The 21,034-nt window shown below is 48.5% G+C and overlaps 1 protein-coding gene across 6 annotated transcripts in view; it reads right to left on the bottom strand.

The window, feature by feature from the left end:
- The window catches only part of Hnf1b (HNF1 homeobox B), a 58,405-nt gene extending 39,869 nt beyond the window's left edge, over window positions 1-18,536 (bottom strand). For 2 of the 6 annotated variants that reach the window (XM_008848113.3, XM_008848112.3), the window contains exons 1-4: window positions 18,003-18,517; window positions 13,335-13,534; window positions 7,892-8,078; window positions 5,913-6,148 (exon numbers count right to left, since the gene is read on the bottom strand). In XM_008848113.3, coding sequence (XP_008846335.1) covers window positions 5,913-6,148; window positions 7,892-8,078; window positions 13,335-13,534; window positions 18,003-18,346 — 967 coding nt within the window. In that variant the 5' untranslated portion in view covers window positions 18,347-18,517. Of the gene's footprint in view, window positions 1-5,912; window positions 6,149-7,891; window positions 8,157-13,334; window positions 13,535-18,002 lie in introns of all 6 variants that reach the window. The other 4 variants (XM_008848110.2, XM_008848109.3, XM_008848111.3 and 1 more) reach the window with 4 other exon arrangements.
- Between the last annotated feature and the right edge of the window lie 2,498 nt (window positions 18,537-21,034).

Consider the following 21,034-nt stretch of genomic DNA (forward strand, 5'->3'; position numbering starts at 1 on the left):
TGCCATCAAACATTTTACAAACAGATCCCAAGAGCACTTCTTCCATAAGCTACAGGCTGGCACTCTGTGCTTGCAGGCGGCTGCTTCCTTCCTCCTCAGGAGACTGGAGGTGGCAAGGAGTTCTTGATCCTCTAAGGGTCCTTCAGAGGGGATTAGGCATGACCAGTGGGCTGTCTCAGGTGATAGGAGCTCATTACTGGCTGGGGGTCCCTTTGTGCTGAGGTCGGAGCCTTACCAGCCAGCAGCCTGGTGTCTTTGTATGCAGACCAGGGCTGGTCCCCTATCAGCGAAAGGCCAACAGCAGAATGCCTTGAAGGCTAGGCTTCCTAATCTCATTAATATCTTGATTGTCCTTCCCAATCTAGTGGGAGTTGATGGGGTGGTACCCATAAGATAAAATGACCTTCAAATTGAAAAGATAAAATGACAGTCAGATAAAATCCCTAAGAAGCTGCACACTGGAGCCATGTCTACCTCCCAACCTCTATAGCAGCCCAGGATGCAAGGTGGGATGGATTGTCTGTCTTCCAAACTGAAATGATCTCCTACTTAGGACAATGGGGCCCATTTACTCTGGGAATCTTTGCTACTGAGATGAATATTTTTACAACTGCCCTCATAAACCCCCTCCTCTTGTCTGCTGCCTAGGGAGGGGGCGGAGCTCCCAGAGGTGAGCTGAGGTGCCTGCCCTGTCTCAGAGGCCCCATTAAGTTGTTAAGGCTTTTAGTGCCCCAGACAGGGCCGAATGCAAGGGCAGTTCAAATCTCCACACAGATGGTGATGGGCTTGTGGAAGAGGGGGCCTTCAGCTCTCCCCAGATAATCTACCTTGCTCAGAGACAACAGTTGGGAAAAAAAAAAAAAAAAACCACAGTAAATTCTCTGCTATTCCAAAGCCTCTGTCATTTAGATGGGAACAGCAAGAATCTAGAAGACTGGCCTGGGGTGTGTGTGTGTGTGTGTGTGTGTGTGTGTGTTCTCGTGATTGAAAATTCTTAATGTATGCATAGAACAAAGCCAGATGGACAGTGTTATACAGCTCAAAACTAGTCCCCACTGATTATTAACTATGAACTTGGGCAAATTATTTACATTCTAAACATCTTACTTCCCTTGATTGTCAAATGGGGGGATATCGATACAGATAGTACCTCTTCTAGGTTTGTTGGGAAGGTTAAATGAGACTAAGCACATAGGTACTTAGCCCAGGGCTTGGCACCAAGGAAGTACTCAATCAGCACAGGCTCTTGTAATTCCTCACTTTCAGTCACTATCATGCCACTGAGTATGTTTGGGGTTTCCTTGTGTCAGGGAGAGAACAGGCACAGGTACCCTGCCCAGGAATCTGCTTTGTCTAAGTCACAGGGTTAGATTCCTACAAACTACTCAGGAGGAGGTAAGACGGGGGATGAGAGGGATAGGAGGCAGGACTCTATGTTTTTAAGTTCTGACTCATGTCAGGGAAGCCAAGTCTGCTGGACTGGGAGAGGAAGGCAGAGTTGAAAGGCCAGGGCAAGAGTGGCAGCCATAGAAACAATACCCACTCTTAGGCTGTGGTTCAGGAGTCCCAGAAAGGGAGGTGTTGTTTCTCTACCTCACTGTCTTTACTGCAGAGCAAATCCCCACATCCTTCTGAAAAGCTGGTACAAGAGCAAGGATGTGTGTGGGAGAGCAAAGGTTGAGGGAGACCTTGTGTCCCTCCCTTGCTTCCTCTGGGCTGTGTTTAGGGGACTTAAGAATAGAGAAAAGTGTACAAAGGGCAAAGCCACCTAGATCAGGCCGTAGATAACAGGTTTGGGCCAAGGCTAGCCCAGCTCCCATCCCACGCCAACTTCCTCCTCCTCTGAGCCAATCAATACAAGCACCAGTCTCCAACCAGCTCCTTTTTCTTGCCACAGTCCTGCCCTCTGACCTTTTGGGGGCCTTTTCCTTGATTCAGCACCAGAATGGAGGTAGAGGCCATCACTCCGTGCTTGCTCAATGGCTCCAGAATGGGTTGTCAGAGGGGTGTGTGTGGCTATAACCAGGGACAGCTCCTGCTGGCCAGAGCTGGAATGGGGAGGGGAACAGATAAAGGCCTTCTAGGCTGAAGATAAATGGCTGCCTGCAGCCTGCTACAGTAACTGTAGGCCCCCAAGAAGAGCAGACAAAGGATGCCCCTATGACACTCACTGGAAAGATGAAGGCCCATCAGCCACAGCCAGGCTGGTTCAAAGCCCTAGCTTAATTGTCAATTAAGCATGCATAAGGGAGACAAAGCCATGACAACCCCTGACTGCATGCTGCTGTGTGATTGTAAAGGCGAGGAGGGGCACTGCTGAAAACAGCTGATTCTGCTGACTGTGTTTGTAGGGCACCTTGTAACCAACCAGCCACTGACAGAGGCAAAGTGCTCCTCCTGCCACCCCTATTGTGTGGGACATTCCAGGACCAGGGTCACACTCTGGTCACCATGGGCAAGTGGGGCACAGGCGGTGAGCACAGCTGAGAGGGGCTAGAACAGGGAAAGGAAGCTCTGCCTTTCCAAGAAGAGGGTTCTGGGAAAGATTCTGCTCTTAGCTGCTGCTAGTCCTCCTTACTCAGGTACTGGGATTTGGAGAGGAAACAAGGTACAGAGTAGGGGGCATGGGCCTTGGAGTCTTGTCTCTTCTCAGCTCGGCCTTAGAGGCTGCCTTAGAGATATAGCCCAGCAGGTAAAAGTGTAAGCATGAGGACCAGAGTTCAGAGTCCCAGCATCCATGGGCATAGGGACTGCCTGTGATTCCAGCATGTAAGATGTGGGGACGGGCTCCCTGGAGTAAGCTGGCTACCTAGAGGAGTAGAATCCCCAAGCTCTGGGTTCGAGTGAGAGACCCTGCCTTAATATATAAGATGGGGAGCAATTGAGGAAAACACTCGACATCAACATCTAGCCTACACACACACACACACACACACACACACACACATGCATGTGTTCCTGCACCCTCCCTCCCCATGTGTGTCCACACATATGTGAATATGCATGCACACGTGCATGCATGACACACACATACACATACACACAATGGAAAAAAAAGAGAGATGAGATTGCCATTGCCGACTCAAGTGTTGGTTTCCCCTCTGCAACACAACTCTTCTGTCTTCTGCAGTCAGCTGTGTTTGGGGCATGGTCAGGGACTGAGGAGGCCCCAGATGGGAAGTGCCTTCCTGAGTGCGCTGTCTGCTAGCTCTGGGGACATCAACTAAGAGCCATCTTAGCAGCCTGAGACAGGGATCTAGGATTCCAGTTCTAACTTTCCAGGATACAGTAACCACTTCTCTTCCAGTTCCAAGGTCAGGACACATCTCATTACCTCTTAGGAATAATGCTCAAGTGTGTGAAATTAAAGAAAAAAAATTTTTTTCCACTGCCTGCCTTTTTTCCCATCATTCCTGTTTATGACAGCAATGATCTTAACATGTTTGTTGGGAAAGGTGGTGCTTATGCATCCACCCAATTAATCTTCACATGCACCCTATGGGGTAGATACTCCCAGCTAGGTCCATCTGACACATGGGAAACTCTGAGAAGTTATGTGAATTAGCCACATGTGTTACCTGCCTGCTTAGAAATGAGGTTTCAAATTATACCCAGAGAGCCAGAGTGTGGTGGTGCACACATTTAATTCCAGCACCCAGGAGGCAGCGCAGGTGGATCTCTGTGAGATCAAGGTCAGTCTGATCTACATAGTGAGTTCCAGGCCAGTTGGGGATACAGGGAGACCCTGGCTCAAAATAACAAAACAAAAATTAAAAAAAAAACAAAACTACACCCAGAGAATCCAGTCTCTGGGCTTGGGGTCAAGGACTGTCTTGATGATCCCTGAGTTAAAACTAAGGCAGAAGGAACCAAAAAAATATCCACAGTGTCCTGTAAGTGTCCTCCAGAGACAGCTGCAGGGTCTTTCCCTGTCTAGAAAAGCCTATGAAGCCCCCAGAGTTAATCCTGATCCCCAGCTGGTTCTGGGGGCTACATGCTGGTAAGAGATCTTCCCCACTGGATAATAGGTTCTGAGAATTCAGGGCTACTTGTTTCCAGCACTTTCTATTTCTTCTCTCCTCCTCCTCCTTTTTCTTTTCTTTTTCTTTTAACCAACAAACACAACAAAACATGCTGGCTGGGAATGCATTCCACCTCTGAGCTATACCCCAGACTAGCCCTAGTATATTTCCAGGCTGGTTAGCACTCACTGCATGTTTATGTTGCAGTATCAACAGACCCGATATCTAACCATTCTGTAGAGTTTTGACAAATCACTATCTCTTTCTGGGCCTCAGTTTCTTTCTTTGAAGTCCTGGGTTTTATCCTTCCATAATTTTTGAAAGGTCCAGACTTCTGGAGGCATCCCAGTGGGATATATCCATCCTAGATGTCCATGGAGGCTCTCACCCCTGCCCCTACCCTGTTTCCAATACCTGCTCCCTGGACCTGTAGCCTTAGCTCTCTGCCGATCTAGCTAGGGCTCAGAGAGCCTAAGCTAACAACCCTGCAGTGACCTCAGCACAACCCCAGCTTGTCAGAATCTGCTGGGCCTTTGTTTGGCTTCCAGGCTCCCTGACTTTGGTGTGGAGATCACAGGTCCCAGCACAATGGCCATTGTCTTTTCAACAATACTCCTTGACGTGACCACGCCCCCCCCCACAGCTCCCAGATTCAGCTTCAGGGATCACCATGGTGGGCAAATGCTCCAGCCCTGCTCAGAATGGGCCACACGCCATCCACCACTTCCCGCTAAACCCTGCTTTGTATTGCTGTAAGGAGGTTAAGTGACTCCCTCCATGCTCAGGCTAGCCTTTGCCACAGTGCTTCTCTGCCTCTCACAAATAAGCACAACTTTCTTCCCCAGGTGGTGGAGCCCCTTCTTGCCATCAGAGCAGGACCCAGAGAAACCCAACCCAATCCCAGAATTCAATCTGATCACTCTCCAGTTCCAGACACCGTATCACCTGTGGGTGGCAGGCTTGGAACTAATGTTTTCATACTGCCCAGCTGGTGGCTCACCCAACATGTGGGTCAGTTCCCAGCTCTTGGGCCTCTCCCTTCAAAAGAGGCACCTGGCAGGTGAGGGGTGGAACAGGTTTCAGAAGGTCTGGAGGTTCCAACAGTGGCTGGCTTTCCCTTCTTAAGTTTTCCCCCAGTGCAGGAGGCAGTGGTATGTTTGGTATTCATGGGACCAAACAGATGCCTATAAGAACATCATTTCTGGCAAGTGAGCTTTCTTGGGAGAATTAAGACCCAGGAGAAGAAGACTTGACTGACACAGTGCTCACTATCCTTCTCACCTGAGGATATAGGCTTCTGTTCTGACAAACTCGAACCCCATAGCAGAGACATTCTGATCCAAGCTAGGCCTGGCACACAGTACAAACTGTCAGTTTTAGACAACTCATCACACAAGGTATGACTGACCCCACCCTAACCCTGGCAGAGCACAGCAGAGGCTGGTACCCAAGTGGCCCTTTGCTAATAGCTACTCGTCTCTCCTTCTGCTTGAGCTGGAGAGAGTGCCAGGGCAGGACATGGCCAGGCATGGCAGAGGATGGTCAGGATGTTGCTCTCCATCACATGTGATTCCCACTGTGACCCCTTCTGCCTGCAGCGTTGACCTGGCATCTCAACAAGGCAGCTTTCTCAGGGAATAATCTGAGCAGCTGAGTCAGCAGCCACACAGAGAGTACAGGGACAGAGAAGAAAAGGACAAAGGGGTCCCTGGGGGCCAAGTTGTCCCATATTCCTCAGTAGCTGAATAAGGAGTGGGAGGAAACCTGACCAGAGCCACACACTCTTTCTCAAGAATATTCTGACATTCCCTGTGGCCATCATATGGCGTTTGCTCCTCTGAAATGTCTTGAACAGGATGAAATTAGTGGGGAGGCCTGACCTCTGCTTACCTGACAGCTTGTTTGGAGGAGAGGTGCTGGTCTGGTGGTGAGGGGAGCCATGGGTGAGGAGGGGGTTCAGGTTGTGTGTCTGATTGGAGCTATAGGCATCCATGGCCAACTTCTGCCTGAATGCTTCCTCTTTCCGGCGGTTTGCAAACCAGTTGTAGACACGGACTTCTGTGACCAAGTTGGAGCCCAGGCCATGGGCTTTGGATGGGGAGACACCTCGTTGCAAACATTCTGCCCTGCAATGGAGAAAGAAGACATGGTGAATGAGAGTGGCTGGAGGTTTGTTGGTGCTGGGCCCTAAGCACACAGCTGTAGCAGAGGCTGAATGTCATTGGAGGCTGAGGAAAAGTCTGTCCTGACAAAGGCCACCCATATAGTATCTGTGAAAGGACCAGAGGGAAGCTTTAGTGTAGGCCCAGAGCAAGCTGTGCTGCCTAGAAGGCAGAATATAGGCCTCTATGTGACTCCTGATTAGACAGCAAGTCTGGAACCAGCAGTTCCAGAAGAAGGTCCAGTGATCCCGCCTCTTGATGCCTCATTTCGCCCTTCTTCCTACCTCACAAAAGGCAGAGTCCTTTGCTGGCTCTGTCTGAGTCTCTTCCGGGCACTATGAAAGACATCTGGGCTTTGGATACCCCAAAAGGGTACCAGGGAAGCCAGAGTCCTCATGCACACTCTGGGCCTATGGTGGGACATAAAGGAGGCAGCCAGAGGTGTCTGGTGGCTGTTTATGAGTGCTGATGAAACCCACAACCTGGTATGAGCCATGTTCTTACACTCAGTGATGAGGCTCCTTAGCAGCCTAAGGACACAGTACCACACTCAGGCTGCTTACCCACCTGGCCTCCCTGGCTTCATCCTTCCACTGCCCAAGCCAGCCTAACTCAGAGAAAGAGCAAGGCCCTCTGAAGCCTCAGTCAGAGCAGAGAGCAGATGTTTTAGAGTCAATACTGGAATCAAAGAGACTAGATAAAGAATGAAACCAAAAGTATTCTTTAAGGATTTCCAGTGCTTGCTTTAAAAAAAAAAAAAAAAAAAAAAAAAAGATACGTAGTTAAGGTACAAAAAGAACTCTGTGAGTCAGTGGTGTGGGCAGAGCAAGCTGAAGAGATCTGACTGATTCTTATTCTCCTGCCAAGTTTTTTTCATTTCCTTGTTTGTTTGCTTGAGACAGGGTCTCACTCTCAAGCTCAGGTTGGCCTCAAACTCTCCATCCTCCTGCCTCTGTCTCCCAAGTGCTGGGATTAAAGGCATGTGCCACTGTGCCCAGCCCACGTTTCCTCCTGGTCTACTAAGGATACAATTGGTAGAGACCAGAGCCAGATTCTGTGGCTGAGGAGCAGTTTGATGTTGGCCTGTTGGGAGGTGAAACACATGATTTTTACTTCACTGACATCAGAATTTACATCAGAGTTTTCCAGAATATCTTCTTTCGAAAAATAGCTCATGGGAATAATAATTTAATCTTTCAAAGAAGAGAGATTGGTTACATGATGAACAATCAACAATGCTCAGGTTTCTTGACTACAGAACTTCTCAGAGTTTTGTTTTTTTTAACATTTATTGTTTTACTTGGGAGGGAGCATGCCACAGCGTACATGTGGAGGTCAAAGTGTAATTTGTAGGAACTGTTCTTTCCCTCTACTATGTGGGTACCCAGGATCAAGCTCAGGTTGTCAGGCTTGGTAGCAAGTGCCTTTAACCCTCTGAGCCATCTCTCCAGACCTTCTCAGAGCTTTTAATATATGAATATATCCTATGACTCCCTATGAGGAAATGCTCCTATGATGCTTCTCAAACCTATTCATCAATAAATTGAATTTGGAGTTCTGCAGAATGCTTTGGGAAACCCTGATTTAGTTACACTTAGCTGGATAACCAATGTCTCAGTATCCCAGGATGGTGGGGGATGGATCTCAGGTCCATGTGCTTGCCTGCCTGCCTGCCTGCCTGCTCAAGTGGGCTTCTGGTGTTGTTACCTGTTGCACTCCTCCACTAAGGCCTCCCTCTCTTCCTTGCTGGGATTCTTTTGCCGGTCGTAGGCCTGGTACAAGATTTGCTGGGATGCGGGCCCCCATTTGAAGCGGTTGCGGCGCATCTTCTTGTTGGTGGGCTCAGAGCAGGTGTCATCTGACTGCCCAGGCCCCTGGCTCTGTTGACTGAACTCTGGAAAGAGAAACAGCAGCTGATCCTGACTGCTTTTGTCTGTCATATTTCCAGAGCTCTGGACTGTCTGGTTGAACTCTGAAAAGAGAAAGGAGTAGATTTGATAGGGCCTGTAGCCTTCACTCTGCAGACAGACAGACGGACAGATGGACAGACAGATGGACGGATGGACGGACAGACAGACGACCCCTTAATTCCTCTCCCTTAAGCTTCGTGATCTGCTCTGATGTCGTGTGGGCATCCTGAGGGGACACATTGTGACAGGTCCCTTACTGCTTATCTCAGGTACCTCAGCAAAGCCATCCTTTCTTGGACAGAGCTTAGAAGTAGCCAAGTCAATGTTTTGAGAAAATTAATTATTTCCTTTTGGTTCACTGGCCTGACATGAAGCAATGTGCTTGATCCTGAACACTTGTACTCTAATGACAAGTGAATGAGCTCAATCAAGTCTCAGGGCAGGAGGAAAACTGTTCAAAGGTGCAATTTACACTTGCCAAGCATATTCAGAGGCTATACACAGCCCTCTCTACCCTTCCTCTCTCTTCATCTATCCTGGGAACTTTCAATCTAATGTTAGGTCCTTTGAAAATCACAAAGCCCCATTTAAAATCATGCTTTGAAATAAATATACCTGGAGGTATATTTATTTGTATCCAAAAGAGAGGATGCTCCTTAGATTTCAAGTGTGATTGCAAAGGGCAATGGCGTATGCGCACGCGCGCGCGCACGCGCGTGTGTGTGTGTGTGTGTGTGTGTGTGTGTGTGTGTGTCAATCTAATGTTAGTTCCTTTGAAAATCACAAAGCCCCATTTAAAATCATGCTTTGAAATAAATATACCTGGAGGTATATTTATTTGTATCCAAAAGAGAGGGTGCTCCTTAGATTTCAAGTGTGATTGCAAAGGGCAATGGCGTATGCGCGCGCGCGCGTGTGTGTGTGTGTGTGTGTATGTGTGTGTGTATGTGTGTGTGTGTTCAGGGGTCTTTTATGAGGGAAAACACTCAAGATCTGCCCATATAATTTGAAAGATGACAAGTGCGGAGTCCCAAACACAGGACCTCTCTAAGGAACGCCACTGAAAGAGTTGGAGAACAATACACGTATGTGGAATGAAACTCCCTGTCTGTCCACTTTCCAGGCTCAGATACAGTGACCTTCAATCCATTCTATTGACCCAATGAGAGAAAGACAGCAGGCTGGCTCCATGGTGATATGTTCTTGGCCTCTGGTTTGAATGGGATTTGATATTCACTTTGCTGAAGAAGATGGCTTTGTTGTCTTTCTCATATCTGCATGGAGCAGGGTTCACAGAGGTGATCAACTCCATTTTACAGGTGAACAGACATAGAGGTCAAGCACTCTGCTGAGCAGGACGTGCCACAAATACATTTCCTAGCCCCTGTGTCCTCACATTCTAGACCTTGATATTTTCCTGTGATTTTCACAGCAGTAGGTCCATAACCTCCAGAGCTCCATGGTAATGAGTCTGGGTGTGCCATAATTTTTAAATGATAACTTGGATGACTGGATCCCAGTTCCTCACTACTTAATCTTTGAACCTCTTCCACAAACCCTTTTTAGTGGTCTTCCAGTCTATACACCTGAGATTTTAGGACCCATCTTGGGATTCATTTCCATTTGGCCCATCACAAGGATGCAGTGGGCTTCTAACCAGTCGGGACTGAAGATCCCAGCTACAGATGGGGCTGGGCTTTTGTTTAACCAACGACAGCCAGCCAGTTCAGGAGTGATCTCCCTGGTGGGTGGATGAAATGTCACTGAAACCTTTGATTTGGGCCTCACCCACTTGGGGTGTTCCTTAGGCCACCTTAGGGCTATGTTTGCATTGGTGCCCAGACACAGTCTCTGTTAAACGTAATAGCACAAAGTCAGTGGCTCCATGGGATAATGCGGGGCCCCAGACATGTGCTTACTTCCCTGATTACTCAGGTTTGCCAACCTGCAGAGAGGGGCTGGCTGAAATCTCAAGGGGCACTAGCCAGTACTGAAGATCATCCAACTCTAGTTGGGATGTGATGAAGGCCCTAATTCCTCTGAGAGACATTTCAAGATGTTCTCACACCTTGCATACTTGGTTTTCACAGCACCTCTTTATGTGCAGTTACTTGAGGGGCAAGTGAAGGTGCAAGAAGTTCCCTGCTCAAGGGAAGAGGATTGCTCAATGTCCTCTCTCCTCCCTGTGGACCCTGCACTGCACCTGGAGAATCACCCATGAGTAATAGCCAAAGCCAGGGTGGATAACCCTAAGTACCTAGGATTAATTTGAGATTTGTCATGGGAAGGGAGCAGATGTCACAGCCCAGGTAGTGAACCATCTCCATGGTGAGGTTTTGGTACCACACCCTCTAAATGTATCCCTTCATCTGATTCTCACAGCCTCTCCAGGGGGAAAGTATCATCATTTCTACTGTACAGAGGAAGAACAAACTGAGGTTCAGAGTGGTTCGGTGACTTGTCCAAAGTTCTATGAGCCTGGCATAGAAGCCAAGATGTAAATTCAGCCTGTAGACTCTAACTTCCTAGTCAGTAGCTTTTGAGTCACCCAGACATATTTCCAAGCTCCCCAAATCTGACTTCTGTGGAGGAGCCTTTGGTGCCTGCTAAACCCTGGTATAGGGGCTGCCTCAGTCTCCCACTTGCCCCTCAAGGAGGCAGCAGCTTGCACAAGGTCTGAACCTATGCATTCATGGATCAGTCAGGACTCTGCCTACAGGTGTGCAGAGTATCCATCCAGGCTCTACCAACCTTAGGGGCTTGGCCTCAGTCCTACTCAGTAGTTGAAGAACTAGATCTCCCCTTCACTTCCTTTAGGATTAAGTGGAACAGAGAATGTTTGATGCCCATTTGAAAAAAGACATTGAGAAGCTATCTTCAGCAACCTTACCCTAGGCTTGGGAGCTACTCTAAAAGCTTCTATGTGTATAGACAAGTTCTTGAATACTACCATTTATTAGTTTTAGTTTTTCATGAAAATTTATAGTCATGTATCACCATATTTTTATCTCTTCCTCTTTCTACTCACCCCATTCACTTGGTCTCTTTTTTTTATTTATCTCCCTAACTTTTACCCCATGATGGTGTGTCTTTTACTTGTCCTTCAAGACTTGAGTCAAATGTTACCTCCTCTAGGAAGCCCTCTAGGATTTCTCCATGTACTTTTGCAATTCTGCTGCTCCTTGCATGTGCCTTTATAAGAGCTCTTAGAAAGCAGCCTTCATTAATTACTCAAGCATCTCAGCTCCCTCAGTGGAGTGTAAGTTCCTGGAGACAAGGACCTGTATACCCCACAGCATAGCAGAGAGCTTGGGACATAATAGGTGTATATATGATGTTTACAGAAGGGAGAATATTTCATAAGCTCGTTGTCTCCTGTGTCTCTAAACCAATAACAACAATAACACTGATGGCAAAAATATCCCTCGCAGACTCTACCGTCCACTTTGTAAATTGTCCTTTCTCAAGCAAACTGAGACTCTTTCTGGGACTTATGCCTTGTTAGAAGGTCCAGGGTCTCCTGTGTCCCTTGCCCTTCCTGAGGGGACTCAGTAAATATAACCCAGACTGTTAGGTTGGTTCCAAGGGTTGTCTGGCTTTTGGAGCATTATTATTAATTTTTTTTGGGGGGGCTGTGCAGGAACCACAGTTGCTTCATGTCAGGAGCTTAGACCCTTACAATCATTTACTATGAATGGGGGTGTGGTCAACCCATACTTTAAAGGGTTGCCTCCTTTAAGCAGCAAACAGTCTCATTTGGCTTCTACTCTGTCCATGCAATGGCCCAACTCAAGAGTTAACAACCACAGCCTGAGACAAGGGTCCCAAACCTCCTTCCACTGTGAAGGCTTTTCCAGCCCAGGGTACAACAAACACAGATACAGTCATCTTGGAGCTGTGTTCCGGGGAACGAAAACACAAGAACAATTTTTAAAGGGACAAATATTAAGAGGGAAAAATATTCCTACCCAGAAAGTGGCAGAAATTAGTAACCTGACAAAGAGGAGATTCATAGTCCAGAGAAGAGTGTGGGGAATGTGGCGAATGGGTACCGTTCTCCTGGGAGAGGGGCTGGGTCCACATAGTTTAGGAGAGGGGCTGGGTCCACATAGTTCAGTGTACTGCCACAGAAAAACTTCCCCAAATGTAAAAAGCTCACTGCTCACACTGCTGTGATTCCAGAGCGGTTCAAACTCCCCTAAATTTCAAAGCCCAAGTCTCTCAGAGTTCTTGGGTAAAAGAAATCTTGGGACAGGAAAAAGACTTTGGGATGAGAACTGGGAGGGCACGAATTGGGTCAGCAAACTGCCACGTGGCATTCTACATTGAATAATGTGCTATAAACACCATTATGGGGATACTTGGTAAAATCTGAGTGGAATCTAAAGATTAGATGGAAGCAGTATTTCTACGGTAATTTGGTAATTTAGGTGGTTGCACAGAGTTCATAGAATGGCCTTGTTTGTGCAGCGTACAAAGTATTGGGGGATGCATTATATAGGCAACTTGCTCCAAAATAGTTCAAAATTGTTTCCCTTATTTTTCTTGTGTAATTTATTTCAAACTAGAAATAATTATTTGAAATTAAATATATTTGTAAACACAACAGAATTGTTGGATCAAAGTTCCAAATGAAGGAACTTTAACTGTCTTGCCTCAGATGGAAATGACATCTTCACTAGACAGTCACTCACAGCTGACTTCTAATCTTGGTAAATGTGAGTAGGCACTTTAAATTGCATCAGGACTTAGCCTTACCCCCCTCCCCTTTCCAATGAACAGGGTCAGGCTCTGATTATCTCTATCTACACAAATACCTTAGTTGCTTATACTTTCTCTAGAGGAATGGAAAAAAACAGTAATGGTGACCGATATTGTTGACCTCTTTGTAATGTCTTCTTGAGAAACTGACCTATGATCATATGTCAAGGGATGGCAAAGAAAAAGATGTTGGAAAGAAGCTTTTAAAAAAATATATTCAGAGTCCACTGCCTATACTATAGAGGGGCTTTTCAGAGCAACTGGCTGGGTAGCAAGGGGCTGTGAGAGATGAAATGACACAAGCCAATTCGCTGGGCAACTGCTATGAAAGCCAGATCCACCTGCCAGCTTCTTTATATTTGCCAATTACTTTTGAAGGCCTTCTTGATGGAGGGGAAACTGAGGCAGTCCATGGGGTCAGAATGAGGGAGGGCAAAAGTCATTGCAGGTGGAGGCAGGGACTGGGTTAAAACACTTACGTCGGAGGATCTCTCGTTGCTTTCTGACGTACCAGGTGTACAGGGCGGCGCGCTTCTGCGTCTTCATGGGGGTGCCCTTGTTGAGGTGTTGGGAGAGGTGGGATTGGTTCAGGCCTGTGACATCAACCACCTCCCTCTGAGGGATGTTGTGTTGTTGCATGTAGCCCTTGATCATTTTGGCAGCCCTCCAAGGGTCCTCACTAGACAGATAAGCAGATGATTAGGGTACTGGTAGGCAATGTCCATGGAAAATATTCGTGTGCTGGGGGGATTCTACCTATACTCCATGCAAAACTGATCTTTTCACATATTTCTCCAAGCTACAACCTTGAGAGAGGTGTGGGGTCAAAATAAAACCTAAATGGGAGAGGAGCAGAAAGCTTCTGTTTTAGAGAAGAATGCTCTTCAGGTCTCTCTCTCTCTCTCTCTCTCTCTCTCTCTCTCTCTCTCTCTCACACACACACTTTCAGAGGAGGAACGTTTCTTGCTTTATTCTATTTTCCTTCTTCCCCTTGAATTTCAAGAGACAAAAAGCAAGGGTTCTATTGGAAAGTGGAATTCACTTTTCGCTTTTCAGAATTCACTCCATTTCAGTTTAAACCTCTCTCACATTATCTTCTTTCTGAAATGGAGTCTGCTAAAATAGAGGTGGGACCTGTGTGTTCACTCCATGGAAAGCAAGGAGGAATCACAAGAATTTCTTTAAAGTGTGCCTATATATCAAAAAGAATTGTTTCTGTTTAGTGTTTTCTGAAATCTCCAGCAATCAGCTAAAGATATTTTATAAGCACTTTCCTAGTTTTGATTCCTTTTTTTAGTCAAATATTCAATTGCTTTTGAAGTTTTAGGAAAGTGTTCCAAAATGTGATGACAGTGTTCTCTGAGGATGAAGAATCACAACACTCGAAAGGCAAATAGAATGTAAAAAAAAAAATTATTCACAACCCCGCCTCCCAAATAAAACCTAATGAGGAAGAGGAAGAATAGTTTTAGTTTCAGAGTAAGACATTAACGATCCCAAATGCCCAGTTTGCTGTATGCTGACATTTCTCTGATAGGTGAAGGAATGTGGAAAGTGACACTTCCCGTACATTTCAAGTTTGGGTAAAGAATATGGCCATATTTTTCATTTCCTGTAAACAGAGGCATGCAAGACACAACAATGTCGTTGAGGCTTACTTAAAATATTTTCAACTTTGCTGATATCTTTCCTTGCTTACTAAAGAAATGACTTAAAATGAGAACTATCATTGAAATGAAGAGATTAAGAAAACAGTTCACAGCACAGAAAAATATCAAAGAAGCAATGCATACATGTTTGCTATTTGCGTAATCATGCTTAACACAGAATATCCCTTTACTATATGTTGCTCTCTATAACCATAAATATATTAGCTTGGTAGAACATGAAAAAACAAAGGGAAAATTGGGTTCAGATGAAACAATAAAAATTGGTGTTAAAGAGAGACAAAATTAGATACAGTAATAAAACAATTATTTCTCAATGGTGCTTATATGTCAGATAAAATTAATTTGTTTAATGTACTTAAAATCTCCAACAATCAAAGGAAATATTTTATAGCCATTTGAATTGTGGTTAACTTTGCAAGCCTTTACTATTGAATTTGTGAAAACCCAGACTTTGAAAGATGTTTTTGAGACATGTAAACTTTTCAAGATTAATTATATGTAAGTTAATGAATTTCTCAAGCATTTATAAAGGCACTTCCAAGTAAAACAGTATAATGAAGCAACGAGAACAAAAGGAGTGTCAGGCCTGGAGAATCCACTTTGAGCAAGAGAAAAATAGGCAGTAAACATTTTAGACATATCCGTGTAAATACCAGGAATCATTTAAAAGCTTATTTCTGGCCAACATTTCCACAGATATTTTTAGGGTGGAAAAACATTTCTAGAAGGTACGAACAATAGCTTCAAAAGTTAGAAAAAACGTATTTGGATTTTAAAAGTTAATACTGTATCGCTTTAACAGCTCCTTTGGCCATTTTTCCTTTGTTTAAATTCTTCACCTATGTTATTTTGCTTGCGTAAGAAACCTAGCGAAATAGCATAATGTTCTAAGTGTGAATGGTTCTGTGAAGAGGGAATTAGCTCAACAATCCGGATGATTAAAAAAAAAAAAAGACACCCCTCCCCGTCGCCCCCACCACACACAATATCGAAATAAAACCTTCAAGACCCACAATTAAAAGACTAGAATTGTTAAATGGCGTAGTTACACCTTTTTACCTTTTGGACTCTAGAATTCCCATATATTCCCAGAAAAGGCTCGGAGACCGAGTTATGTGTTATTTGGAAATTCAGCTCAGGTGTTCCCCGCTTGGATAAACGCGCAGATGCCGAGCTGCGCGGGGCCTTTGTGCTCTGAGTGCAGGTGTCAAACGCCGGACCCAGGCCGCGACGCCGGCCGCCCAGCGCGCGCCTTCCGCGACAAGGACTCCGCTGCCCCAGCAGAGAAGCCCTGGGCCGGGCACCGCGCGTGGCGGTCGGGGAGTCTCGGCCGCCAACTTTCCCTTGCGCCCCGGGGTGCGCCAGCCTCGAGGCGGCAGGGCCGGCAGCTGGGGACCTGGAGGCGCGCAGTCCCCAACGTTCCTTTCCGGCCTGGGTCCTTCTAGAAGGGGTGAAGGCGTCCAGGCGCTCCCCAAAGGGACCTCCACCACAAACCTTTCTTTTCTGTCGGACTTAGAGGGGAACAGGGTGGGTATAAAAAGGGAGTGCCTGCTGCAGCCGGCTGTGCAGTGACCTGGGAAGTGCTAGCAATTTCTTGAAAAATGACTTTAATAAAGTCGGACACTCCTGGGCTGGGGGAGGGAAAGCGGCACCCGCTTGTGAAAGGGACAAAAGCCTCAGGGTGTGTCCTGCATCCCCACCCCAGCGAGAGTCTGGGCTCCCCACCTTCTAATCCTCCTACTCCCCCTATACAGGGCTGAGGTCCGGAGACCCCCGGGCCCGGCCTGGCTCTCCACTCGCGGGGCCTGCGGAGGTCGTGTCGGTATCCCTGGGGGTCGGTGGGTGGCGTGGGGACCCGAGGGCGCGCCCCGTGGCGGGGTGCGTGTGGCCGCGAGCGCCTAGCGAGCACCCCCGCGTCAGCGTTTTGATTTCCTTCGCTTTCTAAGCCGCGTTTACAACTTCACCAATGAATAACCCGCCTCTCTTTTCAACTTAATCACGCTCTTTGTGTATCTTTCTGTTGATGATTTATAGGAATAAATTAATAACACCCCAACTCCACGTGCTGCAGGTTATGTTACATCTCGGCTGCGTCCAGCCGGGCGTGGGGGACCCGGGCGCCCTAGGCCTACCAAGGTTTTCTAAGTCCTGGGCGGACTGCAGCTGGGATGCAGGGCCTAGGCCCCAGGTGGCTGGTGGCGGGAGCCGGTGGGTGCATCCAGCACAGATGAACCTCCCGGCCGCAGTGGCGCCCCAGCCCCTCCCAGGGACTCTGGGCTCCTTAACCCTCTGCGCCGGACACCATCCAGCCCCTAAAACCCGGTCGGGGAGAAATCACTGCCACCCGGCGAAACAGCGCAAGATTCTGAATTTACAGCAAAAACATTGGGTGGGGGGTGGAGGGGATACAAATCTAGAAGTTCTCCAAATTGTCTCGTTAGAAGACAAGCGGCCGGGTCCCCAAAGCGCAAATTCAAATGCAAGGTCATTTCCCAGTGCAAACCCGCGCTGCGGGAGGGGAGCAGAGGCCGCCCCGAAGCCCAGGAACGACTTTACTCTTGGACTCTGAAACTTGGAAACTGTGGGGCTTAAGTGTGGGAGGCCACGCAAGGGGCTCCTTCCTAAAGCCGAGTGGCCCCGGAGCGACGTGCTCTAAGGGAACTGCTCAGCTCCTTGGGTAATTAGTAACTAGCTGTCAAAGCGCAAATCTGTGCTAGAGGACCAGCAACCGATCCCCGCCGGGCGAGAGGCGGCCAACTTGCCCGAATTCGCGGAGGGGCGCAGGGGTGTCGCCGGCGACACGCTTACACGCCCACCGGTCCCAGATGGAGACCAGACCCTCTGTGAAGGGAGTCAGACTCATGGACCCAACCTATTCTCCCTTGCTTGTATTCGTGGTTTCTTTTGCCCAGTGCGGGACCACTTTGCCCCTAGAACAAACTTTCCACTTTGCAAATAAAATCCAAACTTTGCGCGGGCCCTGGAGACGCTAGCACCCAACTTAAGAACTTGACTTCCAGGCCCCAGCCCCTGGCGCTGCCTGGCACTCTGCAGAGAACCTCGTGTCCCGGGGAGAAATGCTCGGCCTGAGGTTTGGGAAGCGGGTGGGGGCACAAGCCTCGTGTCCCGGGGAATCGCAACTGTTTTCACTGCTCCCGCTGGCCCCTCCAGTGTTGTGACCTCCGGGCCAAAGTCTCCGCACCTTTGGTTCTCCCCGAGGAGCCTGGATCCCACGGGGAAGGCGCTTGGGTTCTGGGAGCCGGCCTAGGCGCAGGCTGTTGCAGCCTAGTGTCCCTGGGTCGCCCAGCAGAGCAATAGGAAGGGTCCATTTGTTGGGAGGGGAGCGAAGCGCCCCCCAAGGGGACTTCTTAGGTGGGCCAGGGCTGGGGGGAGAGCAGTCGGCACCGGTTGCCTCCGGCTCCTGGCCCGGGGCTGCAGGGGCTTCTGCGCGCAGCCGGCACCTCGGTCTCTGCCTACCTGAGCATCCGGTCCACCTCCGCCCGCTGCTCCGCGGCCTCTTCGGTGTTGAGCGCCTGCAGCTCCTTGAGGATCGGAGGGGTGTCATAGTCGTCGCCGTCCTCCGAACCCTCGTCCCCGGACAAACGGCCCTTGGTGTGGCCATTGGTGAGAGTATGGAAGACCGGCTTGGTGTCGAGATCCGTCCCGCTCCCGGGGGACAAGGGCAGCGTCTCCAGCTTCACCCCGAAGTTCGGGGACGGCAACAACTCCTCCAAGGCCTGAACCAGCACTTCCTTGGTGACCCCGGAGCTCAGCAGGGCGCTCAGGAGTTCTTGCTGGAGCGACGTGAGCTTGGACACCATTTTCCAAGGACGGAAAAAGAAGGGGGTAAAGGGATGGGTGTGTGAGAGAGGAGGGTGGAGGGGAGTTTCACAAGCGAACCCCGAGTCCTGGAACCCCTCCACCCTTTAGCTTAGACACCTGTTACTCCCCGGGGTCCCGGAGTCCCCTCCGAGAGGAGTCTGCAAACTTCTAACTTGCCATGATCGCCACCATTAGGCCATATAAGATATGCAAATGAGTGGGAAGGGCCGGGCTTTCGGCAAGATGCAAATGGTGGTGGGGAGGGGGAAAAACCGAGAGAGAGGGAGCGCCTAAGGGGCAGTCCAACCGAGCGGAAGACTGGGCCCGGAGCAGGACTGGCCAGGGCCCATTGTACTCACGCTGGGGGGCTGCAGACCTTCTCTACCGGTTCAGTTTATCAGCCAAACTTTAGGTGACCTTTGGACTTGTTAAGCGAGTGGCTTGCTGCCTAGGCGGGGGGGCCTTTCCATTGGCAGCGGGTTCGACTTTAGACCAGAAAGAAGAAACTGCGCTTCGGGGGTTCAGGTGAGAGAGCTGGAGAAAGTTGGGGTGCCCTGGAAGAGAGGAGTGGAGGATGATGAGAACAGAGAGAGACTCCAAGGTGTGGGTAGACGGTAAACTTGGCGATCCAGCAGACTGGAGGAGCAACCGAAACTTGAGAGTGGGCAGCGAGACCAGGAAAGTGGTCCAGGCCGGGTGATGGCGGGGTGGAGAGACTCCATTTAGTCGAAGTAGAAGTAGCTACTTCAGTCACCTCTTCCCAGGCCCTAGGCGGTCACCAGCCAGGCCTGGTGGTTTGGATTTGCAGGACTGCCAGCCCAGATAGCGTAGGTAGAGTGCTGGAGGTAGGCAAAACTCTGGGAAGGAGGCACCAACTCATTTAAGGGAGCTCCCCAGCCGCCCGGCTGCACTAGCTTGCAGCCAGGCCTAGCCATCGGGGATCTGGACACCTGGGGCGCTGCTCTCCAGCTTCAACCCGGAACATCAAAGCGCCTCTTCTCAGGCAAAACGACAGCTTCGGCGACTCCTTCCTAGCAGTGAATGCGAAGCCTTGGCCTGTGGTTGCTGGACTGCCTTCTGTTACTCCAGGCCCATTCTTGCGGGTTTGTTCTCAGGTCTAGGACGATAGCGGTGCGGGGAGCCAGAGACGCGCTCTGCAAATACCAGGTCACCTCGGTTAGTGGGCCGTGGCGAGAGTCTTGCCCGCCACGTAGAGAAAGTACTCGCAAAGCCACTGAATGAAGGAAAGTTTTTTGTTTTTGTTTTTTTAATCCAGGCCTTGCGCGGTTCAGCACCACAGGAGTTTCTGCCACATCTCCCCTGGGACCGGGAGGGGAGGGAAGGAGACACAGGCTGCACCCAGACCTCCAGGCTGAGACCTAGCCTGCGGAAAAGTCAGGGACGGGGTCTCCTTAGATCCTAGCTTTGAGGACCACGGTCGAGGCCACACCCTCATCTTTTCAGCCTGGGTTTCCTCATTGGTGAAAATTTATACTAACGTCCACGATGTTGCAGACCTTGAAAAAGACCTTTGCAGTCTGAGAAGGCAGGAGGCCAGTTCCCAGTGGGAAAATCTAGCTCTTTGGAAGCTTAGGGTTCTCAGAACCAGGGAGATTAAAGTGAGCAAAGGAAGACAAAAATTCAGAACCACCGGGAGAACTGCAAAGGAGCTTCTAAGCACATTCTCCTACTGCTGCCTTCACCTCAAAGATAATTAGGAGGAAGTTCTGGTTAGGTCAGAGATAGAGAAAATTTTTAACAAGAAAGAAGAGGGTCTGACAGCTCTCCAATCTCCCATCTCCTGGTGTGCCAAGGCTGATGACTTGAGGCAGGCTAAGAGTGTAGACACTTCTTTGAAAGACAGGGTGGGTTACAAGGTACCTGGGTCACCTGTGCTGGGGGTCCTGGAGAAAGAAGGGGGTGGGTTATTCCTGGGGCCCTATGGATGCTTTACATCTGTCACTATCTCTCTTTCCCTGAGAAAGGGGTCATAAATTCACAAAATGGGGGCCCTTTATTTCACCTTGCTTTCTAGTTTGTTGACATATGGCAGACTCTTGCCTCTTGTAACTGTGCCCAGTAGAACTCTCTCTGCCTCCCCAGCTCCACTCAAGCAGGATAATGAAGTGCTCAGAGCAAATGTCCCTGGAGAAGACCTTCTTTTTCCCCTCTGTCTCTTACTTGCTTTCACGATAGAAACAGCAAGTGTAATGGTCAGTTTCTGTGTAAGCTGGGAAAACCCATTAAAAAGCCAATCATCACTTCCCTTTTAATTGCATAGCTTTGTAGTTCTAACTGCTGCGCGCCACCAGACTCCCAAGTCTCTTTCTCAAAACTCAGGTGTTAGGATCCATTCTTCCTCCAACCCCAGCCACATGGAGTGCAGGAAACGGTTTCTGTGAGTGTGCAGGTATGCACTCAGATAACCTGGCTATTCATATCCAGCAACTTCTTGTAATTCTTTTACTCAGACCTACCTTGTATTTGCCACTTTGTGCAATATAAGTGCTTACAAAGTAGTCACATCTAGAGATCTGTGAGCAGATTCAATAGCTATCCTTTGCTATGGAAAATTTTTTAAAAATACAAATAAAACAGCAGGTAATCCTTTAGGGTTTAGGTCATAGATACTAACAAAATGAATGAACTATGTCGTGAGACTCTTCAGTAAAACCCCTTCCTAAGAG

Source organism: Nannospalax galili, unplaced genomic scaffold (genome assembly GCF_000622305.1).
Source record: "Nannospalax galili isolate Female #2095 unplaced genomic scaffold, S.galili_v1.0 scaffold363, whole genome shotgun sequence".
In the NCBI taxonomy this organism is placed as follows: Eukaryota; Metazoa; Chordata; class Mammalia; order Rodentia; family Spalacidae; genus Nannospalax; species Nannospalax galili.